The sequence below is a fragment of the Chiloscyllium punctatum genome, chromosome 10 (assembly GCF_047496795.1).
Source record: "Chiloscyllium punctatum isolate Juve2018m chromosome 10, sChiPun1.3, whole genome shotgun sequence".
NCBI classification, from domain to species: Eukaryota; Metazoa; Chordata; class Chondrichthyes; order Orectolobiformes; family Hemiscylliidae; genus Chiloscyllium; species Chiloscyllium punctatum.
The window spans coordinates 70,536,650-70,555,897 of NC_092748.1; the positions used below are offsets into that span (position 1 = coordinate 70,536,650).

The following is a 19,248-nucleotide window of genomic DNA, read 5'->3' on the forward strand; positions in this document are numbered from 1 at the left end:
GATTAAAGGGACCTTGGGGTGTTTGTCCTGTGACCCTTTGAAATAGCAAAAGATGTAGATAACGAGGTTAAGGAGGCATATGGGATACTTGTCTTTATTAGCTGAGGCATAAAATTTAAGGTTTATGGGAGGTTATGCTGGAACTGTATAATCAGTTGGTTAGGCCACAGCTAGAGTTTTGTGCGTAGTTCTGGAATCCAAACAATAGGACAGATGTGATTGCACTGGACAGGATACAGAATAGCTGTACCAGATGTTGCCTGGGCTGGAAAGTTTTAGCTATGAAGAGAGGTTAATATAAACTGAAATTGTTTTCCCTGAAGCAGAGAAAGTTGAAGGGAGACATGATTGAGATGTATAAGATTATGTGGGGCATGGATAGGGTAGATAGGAAGTAACTTTGCCCCTTGGTAGAAAGATCAATGACTTGGGAGCAGAGACTTAAAGTAAGGTCAGGAGTCTTAAAGGGATGTGAAGAACTTTTGTTTTTGCTCAGAGCCTGGTGGGAAATATGGAATTCACTGCCTGCAAGAATGATAGTCAGAAAGTCTCATAACATTTCGGAAATATTTAAATATGCACTCGAGATGCCCAGACATACAAGGCAACATGCCAAGTGCTGGAAATTGGGATTAGAATAGTTCAGTGGTTATTTTTGAGTGGTGCAGATTCAATTGGCCTTTTCCCGTGCTGTAGATCTCTGTAGGGCTAAAATCACCAACATCATAGCATTTCTGCATGTAATGTTTAGAAAAATAAGAATAAACTGGAGGTGGTGAACGAGTACACATAGAGAGGAGATTATGTCGGAGTGGATTTCTAATGAATGACGTATTCACCTTGGGGCTGGTTGCAGAACCTGCTATTGTTACAATTTACATCTCAGTTTCAGAAACTTGATGCAATATTATTATATCTGCCAATTTTATCAAATAAGTATGGATGCAAATAGAAAAAAAGCAGTAAAAAGATTAGAGATCAATTTGAACACAACAAGGGAATACAGAACAATATAAACTGAGATTTACTTCATCCAGTATATATCAAGTCCATTGAAAAGACAAGAGATAAATACATATTCAATGAATGAAGACAAATAGCTATGAACTAAAAGGTGCATAGGAGTCTTGTCAACTCATAGAAACATAGTAAATAGGAAAAGGCATTAGCCATTCAGCCCTTCAAGCCACTCAATATGATCACAGGTGATTAATGAACTCAGTCCCACGTTCAGGCTTTCTCCCTACATCCTTTGATCCTGATCCCAACGAAAACAGTTTCTCTCTAACTGCTCTATCCAGACTTCTCATGAGATTGACTAGCTCTCTGTCTAATTTCCTCTCAATCTTCTCTTCTTCGAGGAAACTGATTCTCCAGTTTACCTGCATAACTGAATTTCCTCATGGCTGAGAGTATTCTCATGAACCTTTTCTGCAATATCTCTAATGTAGTAGTGTAGTGCCCAGAACTGAATGAAGTATTCCTATTGAGGCTGAATGTTCTATACCAGTTCAAAATAACCTCCTTGCTTTCGTACTCAAAACAGCTTTCAATCCAGCCTAGAATGCTAAATTTTGTAATAACCATTCTCTCAACTATTCCTACCTCCTTCAATAATTTGTACATATATACATCCGGTCCCTTTGCTCCTGCATCACATTAGACTTGCATTCTTTTACTTTTATTACCTATTTAATACCTCCCCTTTATCGATTTCCAGCCCTTGAAGTGTCTGAATTTGTGACAATGTGCCGATTATAGTGTACTATCTTTTCTTAATATTAGTTCAATATACATCACTTCACCTTCTCTGCATTGAACTCTATCAGTCATGCTTCTGCTTTTTTCACCTTCCTGTCTATATTATCCTGATGTTCATAGCTATCCTTATCACTATCTATTATCTTGCTAAATTTTATTTTGGTTTTTATTTTGCTAAATCATCTGCATTTTACAGACTTGATGGGCTGGAAGGTCTCCTGCTCTTACATCTTATAGTCTTTATAGTAGTACTCTCTACATCAGAGTCTAGGTCAATAATAAAAACTGTAAATAGCAAGGAGTTCAAAAACTGACCCCTGAGGAAGGTTACAGTGAACATCTCCCAGTCCAAAAAGCATTAATTGACCCATGCCTTTCAAATTAAAAAAAAAGTGTGTCCCTTGTATTTGTTTTCAATGTTCTTCATGCCACAAATATTAAGCCAATACATTCCCAGTTTACCACGCTTCTCTCCCTTCAGTGAAGATATAAAGGCATTAGAAAGCACATAGAGGAGTTTTAGCAGAATGTCAACAGGCATGATAAACTCACTTCTGAGGAGCAGTTGGAAAACTATGCTCCATAAATCAAAAAGACTTAAAGGATGACAGTGGCTTTTAAGATGATGGAAGATTTGATGAAGCATCTCTGAAAAAAAACATTAGCAACCCTCCTTGCTGCTGGCAACATTTCTTTACACAGTGACAACTAAAAGATTCTTACCAACGCCTTTACAATACCTAATTTCCTTCTTTCCGTAGCCTAGTGTGTGCTCAACTTGGCTCAGGTAATGCTAACTTTAGGAATGTCCACTCTATGTATTCTTAGAGTCACAGAGATGTACAGAATGGAAACAGACCCTTCACTCCTACCCATCCATGCCGACCAGATATCGCAACCCAATCTAGTCCCACCTGCCAGCACCCAGCCCATATCCCTCCAAACCCTTCCTATTCATATACCCATCCAAATGCCTCGTAAATGTTGCAATTGTACCAGCCTCCACCACATCCTCTGGCAGCTCATTCCATACACGTACCACCCTCTGCATGAAAAAGTTGCCCCTTAGGTCTCTTTTATATCTTTCCCCTCTCACCCAAAACCTATGCCCTCTAGTTCTGGACTCCCCGACCCCCGGGAAAAGCCTTTGTCTATTTATCCTATCTATGCCCCTCATAATTTTGTAAACCTCTATAAGGTCAGCCCTCAGTCTCCAACGCTCCAAGGAAAACAGCCCCAGCCTGTTCAGCCTCTCCCCATAGCTCAGATCCTCCAACCCTGGCAACATCCTTATAAATCTTCTCTGAACCTTTTCAAGTTTCACAACATCTTCCCAATAGGAAGGAGACCAGAATTGCACACAATATTCCAACAGTGGCCTAACCAATGACCTGTACAGCTGCAACATGACCTTCCAACGCCTGTACTCCATATTCTGACCAATAAAGGAAAGCATACCAAACACCTCCTTCACTATCCTAGCTACCTGTGGCTCCATTTTCAAGGAGCTATGAACCTGAACTCCAAGGTCTGTTATGAGCAGAATAAGAATAACAGCCGAATAACTGTTATTAGATAGACACTATACATACTCTGCCAATTAAGTTACACAACACCTTACCTGAATTGGCGTTTTCATCTCCAGACACACCAGAGCTTTCATTTTCTAGCTGACTATCATTTGAACTGCAGATACTTGTCTCTGCTAAATCATGAACAGATTCTGTTGGAAAAAGGGAAACAATTGCTAGTAATAATTTCTTAATCCTATAAAATAAAGTTCAATATGCCTTACGTTATACATGAATGCCATCATATTCCAATATAATACAATGATATGTAGAAGTTACATTTTACCCTAAAGGTCAAGAATCAAAAGCATCATAAATTACAAGGAAAGCGATGGACTGGAAAAAAATCATCTGGTCCTTTGAGATTTCCTAAATTGGCATGGTGGTCACAAAATTGCTACACCCACGCCCATTTGAATATAACATTCTGAGAAACACAAATGGAAAAAGACGTTTTGACTGATTTTGGGGAAAGATAGAAATTGCTCTCTAATTTCTGGAAATGTCTAAGAAAACTTAAACAGTCTTTGATGGCTGGGTGACATATCCCCAAAGAGCTATCCATATTCTATATATTGATATAAAGGCATAGAGTCCAACAGCATGGAGACAGGCTCTTCAACCCAAACTGGTCCATGCCGATCAAAATGTCCAACCATGCTAACCCCATTTCCCTGCAATTGGCCCATATCCTTCTAAACCTTTCCTATCCATGCATTTATTCAAATACCTCTTAAATGTTGTTAATGTACCTGCCTCAACTACGTCCACTTGCAGCTTATTCCATAAAAATAACACCCTCTGTGTAAGAAAGTGGCCCCTCAGGTTCCTTGTTATTCTCTCCCCTCTAACCTTAAACTGATGCCCTCTAGTCCTTGATTCCCCAACCCTGGGAAAAAGACTGAGTGTGTTCACCCTATCCATGCCTCTCATGATCTTATACACTTCCAGAAGACTGCCCCTCAGTCTCCTACATTCTGTCGAACCTCTTCCTATAACTCAGTCCTTTGCGTCCTGACAACATCCTTGTAAATTTCTTCTGCACTCTTTCCAGTTTACTAACATCCTTCATAAAGCAAGCTGACCAAAACTGAACACAATACTCCAAGTGTGACCTTATCAATGTCCTGTACAACTGCAACATAACTTCCCAACTTTTATATGCAATGCCCTGAATGATGAAGGCCAGTGTGCCAAAAGCCTGCTTCACTGCCCTGTCTACCCGTGACTCCACTTTCACAGAACCATGCGCCTGAACTCCAAGGTCCCTCTGTTCTACTACACTCATTAAGGCCCTACCATTCACCATGGAACTCCCACCTTGATTTGACTTTCCAAAATGCAACACCTCACACTTATCTGTATTAAACTCTATTTGCCATTTCTTGGCCCATTTCCCCAGCTGATCAAGGTCCTGCTGCAATTCCTGATAACCTTCATCTTGACCATGATAGTCCTATGTTAGTGTCTTCAACAAACTTACTAATCACGCCTTGTACATTCTCATCCAAATCTTTGATACAGATAACAAACAGCAATGGGCCCAGCACCAACCCAAGGCACAGCACTACTCACAGGCCTCCAGTCCAAAAAACATCCTTCCACTATTATCCTTTGCTTCCTAATATCAAGCTAATTGTGTATCCAATTTGCTAGCTCTCCCTGGATTCCATGCGTTCTAATCTTCCAGAGCAGCTTACCATGTGGAACTTTAGCAAAGGCCTTCATGAAATCCATTTAGACTACATCTACCACCCTCCCCATATCAATCATCCTGGTTACTTCATCAAAGGACTCTAACAATTTGTGAGGAATAATCTTCCATGAACAAAGCCATACTAACTACTCCTAATCAAACCCTGTCTTTCCAAATGCATATCCTGCAGAACCTTCTCACATAACTTACCTATCATAGATGTTAGGCTTACTGGTATATAATTCCCATGTTTTTCTTTGCAGCTCTTTTTGAATAATGGCACAACATTCACCACCCTCCGGTCTTCCTGGACCTCACCTGTAGCTAACGATGCTGCAACTTTGTAAGCAAGGGCCCCCACAATTTCTTCTCTAGCTTCTCAGTGTTCTTGGATATATCTGGTCAAGACCAGGAGATTTATTCACCTTCATACATTCTAACACATCCAACACCTCCTCTACTGTGATGTGACTGTCCCCAAAATATCACCATTAACTTCCCCAAGTTCCCAAGACTTCATGTCTTTCTCCACGGTAAACACAGAGGAGAAATATTCACTGAGGACCTCGCCTATCTCCTGTGGTTCTACACATATGATGGCACTGTCAAGAATGCAGTTGAATCTCTTTTGAACGTTGGCTGCAAATCCACACACAATGCATAAAATCGGTAACTTATCACAGAAATCAATGACTTTCTGTGCTTCTTACCAGCTAACCTAGTTCCATGTTGTCAGTTTTTCTCCACACTTCCCTAAACTAAAATGGTTCTTAGTCCAATCTGGTAGTTGGAGGTCCTTAGAAGAGGCAGTAATTTGCAGTTGTGGTACAAGAACAAGCTCTCTAAGGGGACTTTCCAGGATGCCTTTAAGACCATCTATCAAATGGGTGCAAGAGAGCAGAAGAAATACAAGGCATGGGGTGAGGGGAAATGGAGGAGAGCAAGCCATTCACTTTTATAAATTAACACCAGTTTTATAATCCAGTACTAGATTTCAATAATTTTGTAAATAGCATATTCAGCATTCTAATGCCTCCGCAGTGAGTTAGCAGGAGGGGAGAGATGGTGGGAGGTCAGCCACCCTTGTGATACTTCAGTACATTCCACTTGGACTCATGCAGTAACCAAGTGTCAATGTAAGCTGTCTGTCCAGCTGCATTTTCTGTTTGTAGTCATCTCTTGTTGATTTGAATCCTATAATTGAGTTAATTACACAAAACTTCCAAACTTCTGTATTCATAAAAAAACTTACATACATACACAGTTACTGAAGCAGTTCTGTACAGTCTTTGCACATAAAGAACAAACAAACATTAGAATTTGGCATTCCCTGCAGTTGCAAAAAACCTAACGCATTTCTTACTTACACAGGGCTATATTTACATATACTTGAGGCACCAAGAGGGTCTAATAACTGAACGGATCTCCCTGTTTTACTTTGGCAGAAACACACTGGATAGATCTTGCGGTAGCTGCCCCAAGCTTTAGTGTGTCACTCAGCATATAGTCCTGGACCTTGGAATGTGCCAGTCTGCAATCCTCGGTCAAGGTCAACTCCACTGAGCTGATGATCTTCCAAGTGCAATCGATATTTGTCTTGGTGTGCATCCCGGGGAATAGTCCACAGGCCACAGAGTCCCATGTCATGGAGCTGTTCGGGACAAACCTCAACAAAACCCACTGCATCTCTCGCCAGACCTTCTTTGCAAAGGCATATTCCAGAAGGGGATGTGTGACAGTCTCTCCCTCTGCCTCGCCCCTGTCCCAACCCTGCAGCCACTTCAGGAAAGCTTCCAACATGTTGCAATAATATTAACTTTTTCCAAGATTAAATATCACTGAGAAACTGGGTTGGTTTTGTACACTTACTCCCAAGGAAGTTACTTTCAAGTGAATATTCAAAACTAGAGGAAATAACTGAGCATGTTTATGAAAATTATTTTTAAATTAAAATAATAACCTACTTTTAACCTGTTAAACATCTATGTCAGGTAAACCTGCTGTTATTCATTGAACAATAGATGATTTGGATGTGATTTGTGAAATGATTGTATAAGTGTATCAATAATAGGCTGTTGAATTTTAAATGGGGTTAGAAGGTTAGTAAAGTCAGAGTTATCACTCACCTCTGGTTTGTTTGTTCTACTTCATTCCTGTCGATGTCAGTGAAAAAGTCCACAAATTATTGTTCAATGTAATGATTTGTTTTCTTAAAATCATTATTAAATCAGTCTTTACAGGCAGCACTTTTGTGTTATCATTATAATCAAAATGGACATTCATGATTATTAACCAGTTGGAAAAGAGGTCCTTCTGAAAACGGATCACTGAACCTGAAACAGTAACTCTGCTTTCTCTCCACAGATGCTACTAGACAATCTGAGTTTCTTCAGCAATTTGTTTTTGTTTCAAATTTCCAGCATCTGCAATTCTTTGTTATTTTGTCCTTTAACCAAGATACTTGAGGATCACTACTCAAGTGAAATACCTTTGAAATAAAGTGCCATCATATGAAGCTGCCAAAACTGGACATAGTATTCTATATGAGGCCTGGATAAGGTCTTATGCAAAGTAGAAACAGTATATCTTGCTTAGATTTAATCGTCTCGCTTAGATATTTCAGAACTTTATCACTTTCACGATAGTCTTGTGGACCTTGACTGATTTGCTCTGTAACCCCTGAATTGTTTTCCTTCTCAGCAATTGTGATTATGCAGTGTAGTGTTATACAATAATTTATTTATCTTCTTAGCAGTAATATTGCATTTTGAAAGTAATTCAGTGCCTGTAATAACTTAAGACATAAATGTCTGAGACGTGTTTTATAAATCAAAGAGATCTACTGACAAAGTTCCAAAACTTGCATCAGCACTTATATCTGTCAACCAACATTTTATCTTGCACCATTATCAAACCTGGCTACGCCTTGATCTTTCAGAAGGCTAGAAATACGAAATGTGCATGCACAGTGGTATACAGTCAGATGGGAATAACACTAGGAATGCCCATTTTCTCTGGATCCCATGAAATCTCATAACTTCAGGTCAAACAAGGTCAAGTGGGCGGCACAGTGGTTAGCACTGCTGCCTCACAGCGCTAGAGACCCAGGTTCAATTCCTGCCTCAGGCGACTGACTGTGTGGAGTTTGCACGTTCTCCTCGTGTCTACGTGGGTTTCCTCCGGGTGCTCTGGTTTCCTCCCACAGTCCAAAGATGTGCAGGTCAGGTGAACTGGCCATGCTAAATCGTCCGTAGTGTTAGGTAAGGGGTAAATGTAGGGGTATGGGTGGGTTGCGCTTCGGCGGGTCGGTGTGGACTTGTTGGGCCGAAGGGCCTTTTTCCACACTGTAATGTAATCTAATCTAATTCAAATTGCTGATTACCACCTGCTGCACTCCCTTGAACTGATATATCAATTCTCCCTCTGATTGAACATTACTTGGAGGAATGTCTGAGGGAGGTAAAAACACAAGAACACATTCAATTTGAAGGTGATGGCTCTGTGTCTACCAATTAGAGTGGCCCACTGAGATTCCCACAGTCAGTTACAGCAGGTGTCCACAAGAGACACAGAACAGATAGAAATCAATGAGAAACTTAGTCTAGTAGAAAGGAGATGGGACAGTGGGAATGTCACTGGGCCAGTAATGCAGATTCCCGGGCAATAATCTGGGAACATGAGTTTGAATCCCACCATAGGACCTATAGGATTTGAATTTATTAGAAGTAGAATAAAAAAAAATGACCGTACAACCGTTGTCAACCACCAAAGTCATTCTGCAGTGCCACAGAGTGGTCAGGTTCTGAAAATGCATACAAACCTTAGGTACCTATTACTCCAAAGGGGAGACAGTAAGTATTACAATGTCAGAGGTATTATGTTTCAAATAAGGTGCTGAAGTGAATCCCTAACTGCATTCTCAATTATTTTAATTTAATTTAACTTAAAATTTTGAAGGTGCAATGTCATTGTGTGACAAAGATTAAATGAAATCTCCTGATATGGTGGCCAATGTTTATCCTTCAGGCAGCTTCACTAAAATATATTACTTAAATTTTTATTCCATCACTGGTTATGGGACATTAGTGTGTACAAAGTGGTGCTGTGCTTCCCAACATTCGACGATGGCTACATTACAGAAGTATATAATTGTTTGTGAGGCATTTTGAATAATTGAAAAATTATGGGATGAATCAAATTAATGCAAATGAAGTAGATTTTTCAAGAATGCCCTTTGAAACACTGAAAATCAGAATACTTAATGGTACTCCACAACATACTGTAATATCATATTACATAATTTAATGTCTTTTAGGAGTAAAACATCAAATGCATTGGCTTAGTTGTAGTAGGAACACAGATTAAAATATCATTTCCAGTAATTTTTCATTCATTAATCTTAAATTTGCTAGTTAGGAACTGATAACATATGAGAATTCTGAACCTATTGTCTCATCTCACTAAAATTTCATCATGACCACAGATAATAATCCTAGATCACTTACGGACATAATGAACTTTTAATTCCAATAGGTGTTTTGTAACAGAAGAAGTTACAGCTAAAAGATGACAATTTATGTAAATTCATTGGCTGTCTGGAGAGGAAATCTGGAATGTTACACCTGAAGGTGTCAAGGAAGTTTCAAACACAGAAATACACCACAAGCAGACATGAAATCTCCTGTGTATATCTCAGACTGTGAATATGATGGGAGAAAAAAGATAATGAACTGGGTAGACATATTATTTTCATTTCCCCTTTTCAAGAATACACTGAGTCTACTGTGAAGTTTTCACCTTGATATATGTATGTATTCATGGGATCAGGTGCTTACATGTGTTAGTGGGCTGAATACTTGTGTTTATTAGCTTTGGCCTGAGCACTAGTGTTTTGTCAAAGTCAAAGAACTAACTAATAGCCACCCCTGCATTACAGTTTCTCACCTTGAGTGCTGCAGTTATTATTGCTACTCGTCTATTAGCTTCACCTTACAGGTCTGTTCTTTAGCTGACAATACAGATAATCTTCTTTAATGCAAAGTAAAAAGTGTGCTTCAGTGAGCCACTCATCTCTTAAATAAGTATCTGAATTTTAATTCATATCATTTTTACTTTAAACCACTGCCAAGTAAGATTTTTAAGCATTTATTGTAGTTTCAGACCAGGTTTTCATTTGCACTCCTATTTGGTGAGCTAGCTTAAAAGGAACCAGGATAAAAGGGGAACCAGAAACCAGCTAACTTCCAAGGCCAAGAATCTCAAAATAGCCTGCTCAACTATTAACACTGTACTTTCATCTCATGTCAACTCACTTCTCAATTAACACTGACTAAGTAGCCTGACAGCACATACCGAGTGGAGGAATTGAGTGAGATGGTAAAGCTGTAATGTTGTCGAGTGTCAGATTGTGGAATGTAAACATCCAGGTCAATGTTCAGTTCAGGACATCATACTTTAGTAATGAAGTCATGGTCTTAGAAAAGGTAGAGGTAGTATCAGGACTAAAATATTAGCAGGGATGCAGGACCTCAGTTGTTACTTGCAGAGATCAGAAACTAATGTTGGATTCCTTACATCAGGGAAGGCTAAAGGTTGACTTAATATAGGGGTACAAATCAAGAAGGAGTTTGGTAGAGTCGAACAAAGAGATATTATTTTCAATAATAGAAGAACCAATAACCAGAGGATATATATTTAAAATCATTCACATAGGAATGAGAGGCGAAATGAGGAGACATTTTCGCTCAGTAATCTTTACAATCTGGCATGCATTGCCTGAAACATTATTGAAAGTGTATTCAAGTTAACTATAGAATGTAAGTTTGAAAAGAAGAAAGTTTCAGAGCAATGGGGCTAAGATCAAGGAAATGGGTTTAATTTCACAGTTCCTTAAAAGTGCCAGTACAGGTATGATGGGCCAAATAGTCTGCTACTGCACAATTCTATGATTTTCTAATAATATTCACATCAGTGTCTAAGACACCTCCTTGTTGTACCTGTGCAAACATATGTATAATGCACTGTTGAAAGCAATATGTGGATTTACTTTTGACATATTTATCTGTGGTTTAATGATTCTCTTTGTTCACCCAATTTCACAGAAAGACAAATTACAAATGCTGCATGTGTTTGCGGTCAGTAACTGCCCTCTGCTGGTTTTAAAATATAATGACACCCAAAAAATGCCACCTCTTGGAAGAACACAGCAACAGCAAACATCAATTCAAAAGTAAGACAATGCATTCAGATTTCTCCAAATGAGGAAACTCTTTGGTGTATAAATCATTGTAAACATGTATTATAAACCAAAATATATTTTAATGGGTTCTAAAGAAGGGTCACTGGACCCAAAATGTTAACTCTGCTTTTTCTTCACAGATGCTGCCAGTCCTGCTGAGTTTTTCCAGCAATTTCTGTTTTTATTTTAACATAGCATAAAGTTTGGAATATTTTTAAAAGTTCTGTATTTGTTTGAATTGTGCAATATGGGCATCAGATCTTTATGTACTTCAGTTACAATCCCCTCATTGCTACTCATCTATTAGCTTCACCTTCCCAGTCTGTTCTTTAGCTGACAATACAGATAATCTTCTTTAATGCAAAGTAAAGAGTGTGCTTCAGTGTGCCACACTTCTCTTAAATTAGTATCTGAATTTTAATTCATATCAGTTTCATTTTAAGCCACTGCTAAGTTAAATTTTAAAAAAATTTAATATAGTTTCAGATCAGGTCCTTTTTGCTCTCCTACTTGTTTCCTCTCACCTGGCCTGCTAGCCCTTGGAAGTGAAGGCTTCCAGCTGTACACACTGAATTACCCATGCCAACTGATTCAATCTCTGCCCAAACTCATTGCTGACCATTCGCCTGCCTTATTTCACTCAGGTCTATCACCTACAGTGCACATGCCTGCTCACTTACACCCATCAGCTTTATGTTTTGGTGGTAGTCATCAATGGGAAGATCGAATGATGAGAGAGTACAGGTTTGACTGACAGTCAACGTAGCACAGATCGTGACGGGATATGAAGCACTGTGGACTGACAGAATAATGGGCCAGATGGGGTGAAATGTGAAAGAAGTAAAGAAGTAAAGAAGTGACAATGCAAGGCAATGTGGCCAAGTGGAGAGGACGGGTTGTTGTGAGTGAAGTTAGTGTTTGAAAGGAACAGAGAGAAAGCAAAACAGAAGCAACAAGGGACTGAGGAAAGTGAGAAGATATGGAGGCTGTAGGTCATTTTGACACTGTGTGACACTGCAAAATGGACGATATTGATTGGAACCCATATGTTTTTTATCTCCCAATTTTCATTTTGAAAATGAAATTCTGGTGAAACATATAAGTGCATCTGAATCGATATGGCCCATAATGCACTAACTCTCAAAGTCTAAATTAGCTAAAGTACCTAGTTTAAATAGGAAGATATTTGAAGTATAATTGGTTACAGAATTAGCAAGCTTGCAGGAGAGAGAGTCAAGAACACAGCTACTGAGACGAAGTTTCTTCTGCATTTGGCATTGACAAATGTGACCTGCAGTACGTAGCACCTCCAAACCTGGCATTTCAAGCAACATTTCTCATTCAAAAAGACAGGTACAGTAGGACTTAAGAGTAATGGAGACAGCTAGAATCGGAAAAATAAATGGAAGAAAAAAAGAGAACAATGGAAAATGCAAATTAAAACAATAAAGAAAATAAGAAATGGGGAACAGATGAGGAAGTGTAATTGGGGTTGGAGAGGACAAATGGAAGTGGAAAGTTAAGGGATAAAAATCAAAAATATTTGTGGCAGGAGTTAGAAGAAACTTGTAAAAGAACACAGGAGGAATATGCGCAATATTTCAATCAAGATTGAGGGTACATTTAGAATGCATGTCTTAGGGGAAGAATTCATTTAGGGGTGTAGCCCACAGGTCAGTTTTTCCTAGCCTTATTCTGTACAAAACTGGAAGAAATGCACAATGGGGAAAAATGAAAACTTGAGGAGCCAGATAGAACAAGTTTCAAGGAGGATGCATTTTGAAGGAACAGAAAAATCTTAGTATCCAGAATTGGAGGTGCATTCAGAAATACGTCGACAATTCAGGTTGAGAGAGCAATTTTGTTAAATTCTACTCCAAACAGATTTTCTAAAACTAAGAAATTTGCATTTTGTTTTAGATTAAAGACTAGAACTTTCCATCAGATGTAGGATGGTCTTATGCAAATTCCCTGTGTTCAGTGTGAAAGTTCTTTCCTGAATGTAACTGGGGGAAATGGTTTTGAAACACTTCTCTCATGATAATCTTTTGTGTAGGATTTTTAACATAGAGAACAATTTCTAACTCATTTAATAAAGGTGAAATGAAAAACTTGATACTAATCAAAAAAGAAATGGCCAAAGAGGTCAGTTTTAAAGAGGGTCTTAAAAGAAGTCTGAAAGATGGGCAAGATGGAGGTGTTTTGGAAGGAAATTTCAGAGCACGAGATCCAGACTGTTCAAGACTCAGACGCCTATAAATGGGGGGAAAAGAGAAAAGAATGCACAAGATAGGAGATAAATAAAAGGAAATCTTCAGATGTTTATAAACAGAGAAAGTTACATACAGGATGAAACATAAGATCATAAGACATAGGAAATAAATTAGGCCATTCAGCCCACCGAGTCTGCTCCACCATTCAATCATGGTTGACAAGTTTCTCAACTCCATTCTCCCACTTTCTCCATGTAACACTTGACCCCCTTGATACACAAGAACCTATCTATCTCAATTTTAAATATACTCAATGACCTGGCCTTCACAGCCTTCTGTGGCAATGAATTCCATAAATTCACCATTCTCTGGCTGAAGAGATTTCTCCCTATCTCCATTCTAAAAGGTCTTGTCTTTACTCTCAGGCTGTGCCCTCTGGTCCTAGTCTCTCCTATCAATGGAAACATCTTCCCAACATCCACTATGTCCAGGCCATTCAGTAATCTGTATGTTTAAATTAGATCCCACCTCATCCTTCTGAACTCCATCGAAGAGCCCAGAGTCCTCAAACATTCCTTGTATGTTAAGCTTCTCATACCTGAGACCATTCTCATCAACCTCCTCTGAACATGCTCCAAGGCGAGTACATACTTCCTGAGATATCTGGCCCAAAACTGCCCCCACACTCCAAATGTGGTCCGATTAGAGTCTTATAGAGCCTTGGAAGCACACCCCTGCTTTTATATTCAAGTCCTCTCAAAATAAATGCCACCATTGCATTTATCTTCCGAACTAGCTCAAGAGAATGCTGGATTAAAACTCTCAAGTCTTTTTACACTTCAGGTTTTTGAATTTTCTCCCCATTTAGAAAACAGTCCATTCCTCTAGTCTTCCTACCAAATGCATGATCTCAGACTTTCCATAAGACCATAAGACCATAAGACATAGGAGTGGAAGTAAGGCCATTCGGCCCATCGAGTCCACTCCGCCATTCAATCATGGCTGATGCGCATTTCAGCTCCACTTGCCAGCGTTCTCCCCGTAGCCCTTAATTCCTCTAGACAACAAGAACCTATCAATCTCGGCCTTGAAGACATTTAGCGTCCCGGCTTCCACTGCACTCCGTGGCAATGAATTCCACAGGCCCACCACTCTCTGGCTGAAGAAATGTCTCCGCATTTCCGTTCTGAAATGACCCCCTCTAATTCTAAGGCTGTGTCCACGGGTCCTAGTCTCCTCGCCTAACAGAAACAATTTTCTAGCATCCACCTTTTCAAAGCCATAATGTATTCCCATATTGTATTCCATCTGCTACTTCTTTGCCCACTCCAGTCCAAATCCTTTTGCAGCCTCCCTGCCTCCTCAATGCTATCCGTCACCGTACCTATCTTTGAACAAGTCCATGAAGAGATTTTAGGAAAAAGATGAGAATTTTAGGCACTGGCAATATTAGTCTATAGATTTCTTAGCAATGACAAGGACGATAGGTGAGTAGGATTTACTATTTGGTAAGACACAACCAGGAAAGCTTTCAGCAAGATGAAGATTACTGAGGGCCAGTAACTGAAATTTCTAATGACCAAAGTAATAATGTAAGCAATAGTTGCAGATTTTATAATAATGAAGTAGCTTATCATGTTACATTCAAATCCTAAAGTTTATAGGGAAATCAAAATTTTACTTGCAAAAGCAACATCAAAAACGGATGCTGTACTTTCACAAAATGGACTCCGAAGAGTTAAGAGACTTATCTTTGTGGTTTGTGTTCAGACAGACACACATATGTCAAAACATATTTCTGAAGGTAATTAATAAAATGCACATTATCTTCACAGATGTGGTTGATGGTTTCTCACCATTTCAATGAAAGCGATTTAAAAATTGCAGTAATTGCTAGTTGTACTGGCCCTATGAAAATGCAATTTCAACTGAATTTATTGAACAGCATACTCAAAGCTAGAATGTGGGTCGCATATCAAATATTTCCCCCATTATGTGTCATTTATATAGGTTTCAACCCATTTTGTGAAAAATGGAAAAGATCAATATAGTCATCACATGATTGTAACTGGTTGGAGAGAGAGAGAGAGAGAGAGAGAGAGAGAGAGAGTGAGAGTGAGAGAGAGAGTCAATACCTTACTAATCAACAAGGACATCCCAGTAGGGCAGTTTGTAATGTGAAAACTAGAGGGAATTCTTTCTTCATCCAGTACAAGAGAGGACCCTGCCTCAGTAGCCACCTTTGGCAAAGACCGGCACATACCTGCCAAAGTATAGTTCTCCTATAGGTTCAACCACAGATCAACTGAAATGTCAGAAACCTGCTATTTTTCTGGAACATTATTGTGAGTTTATTACTAAAAACTTGTGAACTTTTTTTTCCTTCATCAGTGAACTAGGGGAGAATTTCCAAGCCTGCAAAGATTTTCCGGTAGAAGCAAAGTAATATTGACCCACGGAACTTTATAAGTGCCTGTTCCATCTTTAGCAATCATCTATTCTTTTGTATGCCTACATTGGGATGTATGAGAACAGTGTGTAGATTGTTATGATTACATTTTGGAAACTGAGAAATAAATACCAAATCTTTTGACTGAAACTTATAAGAAAGTCTGTCTTGTGACTCCTCTTGAAATTCATGGCACTCAAGAAACTAACACTCCTCTGACGTTTATCTTGTGATAGATAACTGAAAGCTGAGAAAAGGGGGAAAGAGTTGTGCCACATCCATTAAGTATTTTGAAATAATATTGGACTTGTGTCTTTAATACCTTGTTTAAAGTTTATTCTTGTCAGCATGATCTGCTCTCAAAATGTGGTCTTGAGTTTGATAGTTTTGGCCAAAGCTTCCACTCTGAGCTGAATTTGAAAGCTAAATTTGAACTTGTGTCACATCTCTAACTTCCCAAAAAGATTTCATGTTATTCCATCAATACACTGGTGGACTTTATGCCCAACTTCTAGCATATTCTACCTAGCAGCTCTTCAACTAATTTTGAAAAGCAAGAGGGCTTTGAAATTTCAAAACTTTGAAGTTAAATTCACATCAATTTGTTTTTTAAAATGGGTAAGAGCAAGTGTCAGGGAGAATAAGCAGGAGAGAGAGAGAGAGAGAGAGAGAGTTGAAAGACAGACACAGATGGAATATTATTCTCCCTGCAACTGACGAGAGAGGTGACAAAAAAGTAAAAATAACTGAACAAGTTGACATTGGACAGAAATTTGCCCCTCCCCCATCTCCCCACTCTGCAATTAACTGCTGGTTGATTTAGTTTTGATTTGCCAGCAATTAAGGTCTTTAAGTGGTAAATTAATGGAGATGTAAAGGCCTTAACTCACAACCTCCCCATTCTATTACGTCCCTCAGTGAGCAGAAAAGGTAACTAGTTTTTGATGGGGAAAGCAAAGCGACCTGTCTGCTGAGGAAGGGAATGTGGTGCCGACAATCTCTGGTATCTCCCACTGCCTCTGACCCTCCAGGCCCCCTCACCGCTGTCTCCATGAGCCAGACCCTGCTGCAAGGAGATATTTTAAAACCCTAGCTTCTTGCAGCTGGAGCAGTCATCAACCAGTCAACTTTATGACCCAGAAGCTTCTGGCCTCTGATTGGCTGGCAGCTTCCGGCAACCTGAAATGCTAGTGTCAAGTTGACAGATAAGGAAGAAACTCACCAATGTTCTGTCTCTCAGGTCTTAATGAACTAACAGAGAAAGAATCAGGTGAATTTTCTCATTGATAAGAGCAGTGTGTTAGTCAGAAAGTAAAGAGAGCCACAGTTTCTCTTCATTTACTATAACTTCAATTTTCATAAAAATTCATCAGCTGAAATTTTAAGTCAACCTATTCTCTCAACCTCTGTTTAATTCACATAAATTTTAATTTAAAGTGAAAGAAAGAGAGATAGAATTTATCACATTCTAATAACTGAGAGCCAGAAGGAAACAGAGAGAAAGGACATGTGTGGGCAGACAGTCACATTTCACATTCTCATTTAATTTAGAGGCAAATTTACTTTTAGGAGGAAAGAAAGGTCTGAGGGGTAAAAGAAAGAAACAGAAGGTGGACCATGTGAAGGAGAAAATTTGCTTGAGAATAAAAAGAGATCTCTTGTTTCTCAACATGAACCTTTAGAAAATGAAGTACAACAAGCAGTAAAGGTGAAGGATTAAAAGGTAGCTAAATTATTGAGGAGCAAGGGGCTATGGCTGGAAATCTGGGAGAAGTAGAGAAAGGCCTGTCTTGAAATCAGGAACAACATGTTGCAGTTTTCAACAGAGTTATGGAGATTAAGATGAGACATTGTATTTTAAATGCCTTTAAAGTGCGATTATTGATCATTATTACCCTCATTATTATCCACCTTACTTCATTATTATGCAGGTTCCCATTTTCCCACCTATCGGATTGAAGCTAGATGCGGAGAATAGTTGATTGGAAAGACAGAATGATGACTCCAAGTTTCTGCTTTCTTCTTTCAAGCACTATCTTTGACATCTGGTACCAATGAGCATGCTCCAAAGGGAGAGATAGCATGTAACCCATGACACTGATCTTGGCTTCCAACACATGCCAGCCTTACTGCAACATCCTATCACATTCCTGATCCACTTACAGCATGCTACTGCACTTCCATGTTGCACTTTGGAGTGTTCTAGCACCTCTCATTTTAATGCTGCTGGAAGGACAGCTCATATGCACAGACAGGCTCACAGCTTGGATCAACTTGCATCTCAGGGCTACCTGCTTGCTCATGTAGAGGGGTGGGATGGTATTGGGGGTCTTTATAGCAGTGGGGGGTGGAGGGAATCACTGCTGATTATTAGAAGCAGCAATCTGGCCTGAGGAGGTAACAAGTATAGGAGGGAGGTAAATTTGGTACATACGAGAGAGCGAGTAGTGCATGGAAGAAGAGGGGATACTGTGAGAGAGAATGACTGCCATCATGGTATCATTGGAGGGTAGGCACTGAACAGCCCAATAGTGTATATCACTAAAGTGCCGTGATGCAACTCAAAGTAAGGAAGATGATTGAATTCTCAATTCGACAATGAGTGCGAACATGTGGGGATATGGTTGAAATGGGATCTCCAGGGAATGACGAATAGAAAGAGACATGGAGATTTGGTGGGGGTGTTAAATACCAGGTGTAGCCTGAGTTTCAAGGTATACAGCATGACCTGCATTCCTTACCACGATCTGCCAAGAGCTAAAAAGACCTGTGATCACGTTGGACCACATTGTGAGTTGATGGAATCATGGTGCTGAGAAACACAGGCTAGATGGGAATTGCATCGATCACACTTTAATCATTGTGCAGGCTCACGTCATTTCTAATCATATCATCATGCAAGTGCAATGCATGGACTGATCAAGTGTTTAGGGTGCAAATTCTTGTCATAAAAGAATGTTGACTATGTCAACAGTCCTTGCAAATTGAAGAAAAGATACCTCTTGTTAAGCAGAAGTAATGATGGGCGACATTAAAAAAGGCAGTTGCAGTCCACAACAAACAAAACTAATGAAGGCACTCCTGGAGTGCCCAGGGGCATGGAACTCATTCCCTCTTCACCTGATCTGGCAGGACATTGCAAGTCTCTCATATGTGTATTGGTGCCTTCCATGGGTGATATTGGCCTGTGAGGAGAAATTATACTTGTAGCACTCAGACTGTACTTCTATCTATTTGTCACTCATTAAAATAAGGTCTTACAATGAAGTGCTAACACGCTCATTTCATAGCCCTCTTTGCCCGAATGTCCCATCTTTCAC

At 39.4% G+C, this 19,248-nt stretch overlaps 1 protein-coding gene across 2 annotated transcripts in view; it reads right to left on the reverse strand.

The window, feature by feature from the left end:
• The window catches only part of ifih1 (interferon induced with helicase C domain 1), a 120,522-nt gene that overhangs the window by 72,369 nt on the left and 28,905 nt on the right, over nucleotides 1-19,248 (reverse strand). For both annotated transcript variants that reach the window (XM_072579469.1, XM_072579470.1), the window contains one exon: nucleotides 3,383-3,484. In XM_072579469.1, coding sequence (XP_072435570.1) covers nucleotides 3,383-3,484 — 102 coding nt within the window. The remainder of the gene's footprint in view (nucleotides 1-3,382; nucleotides 3,485-19,248) is intronic.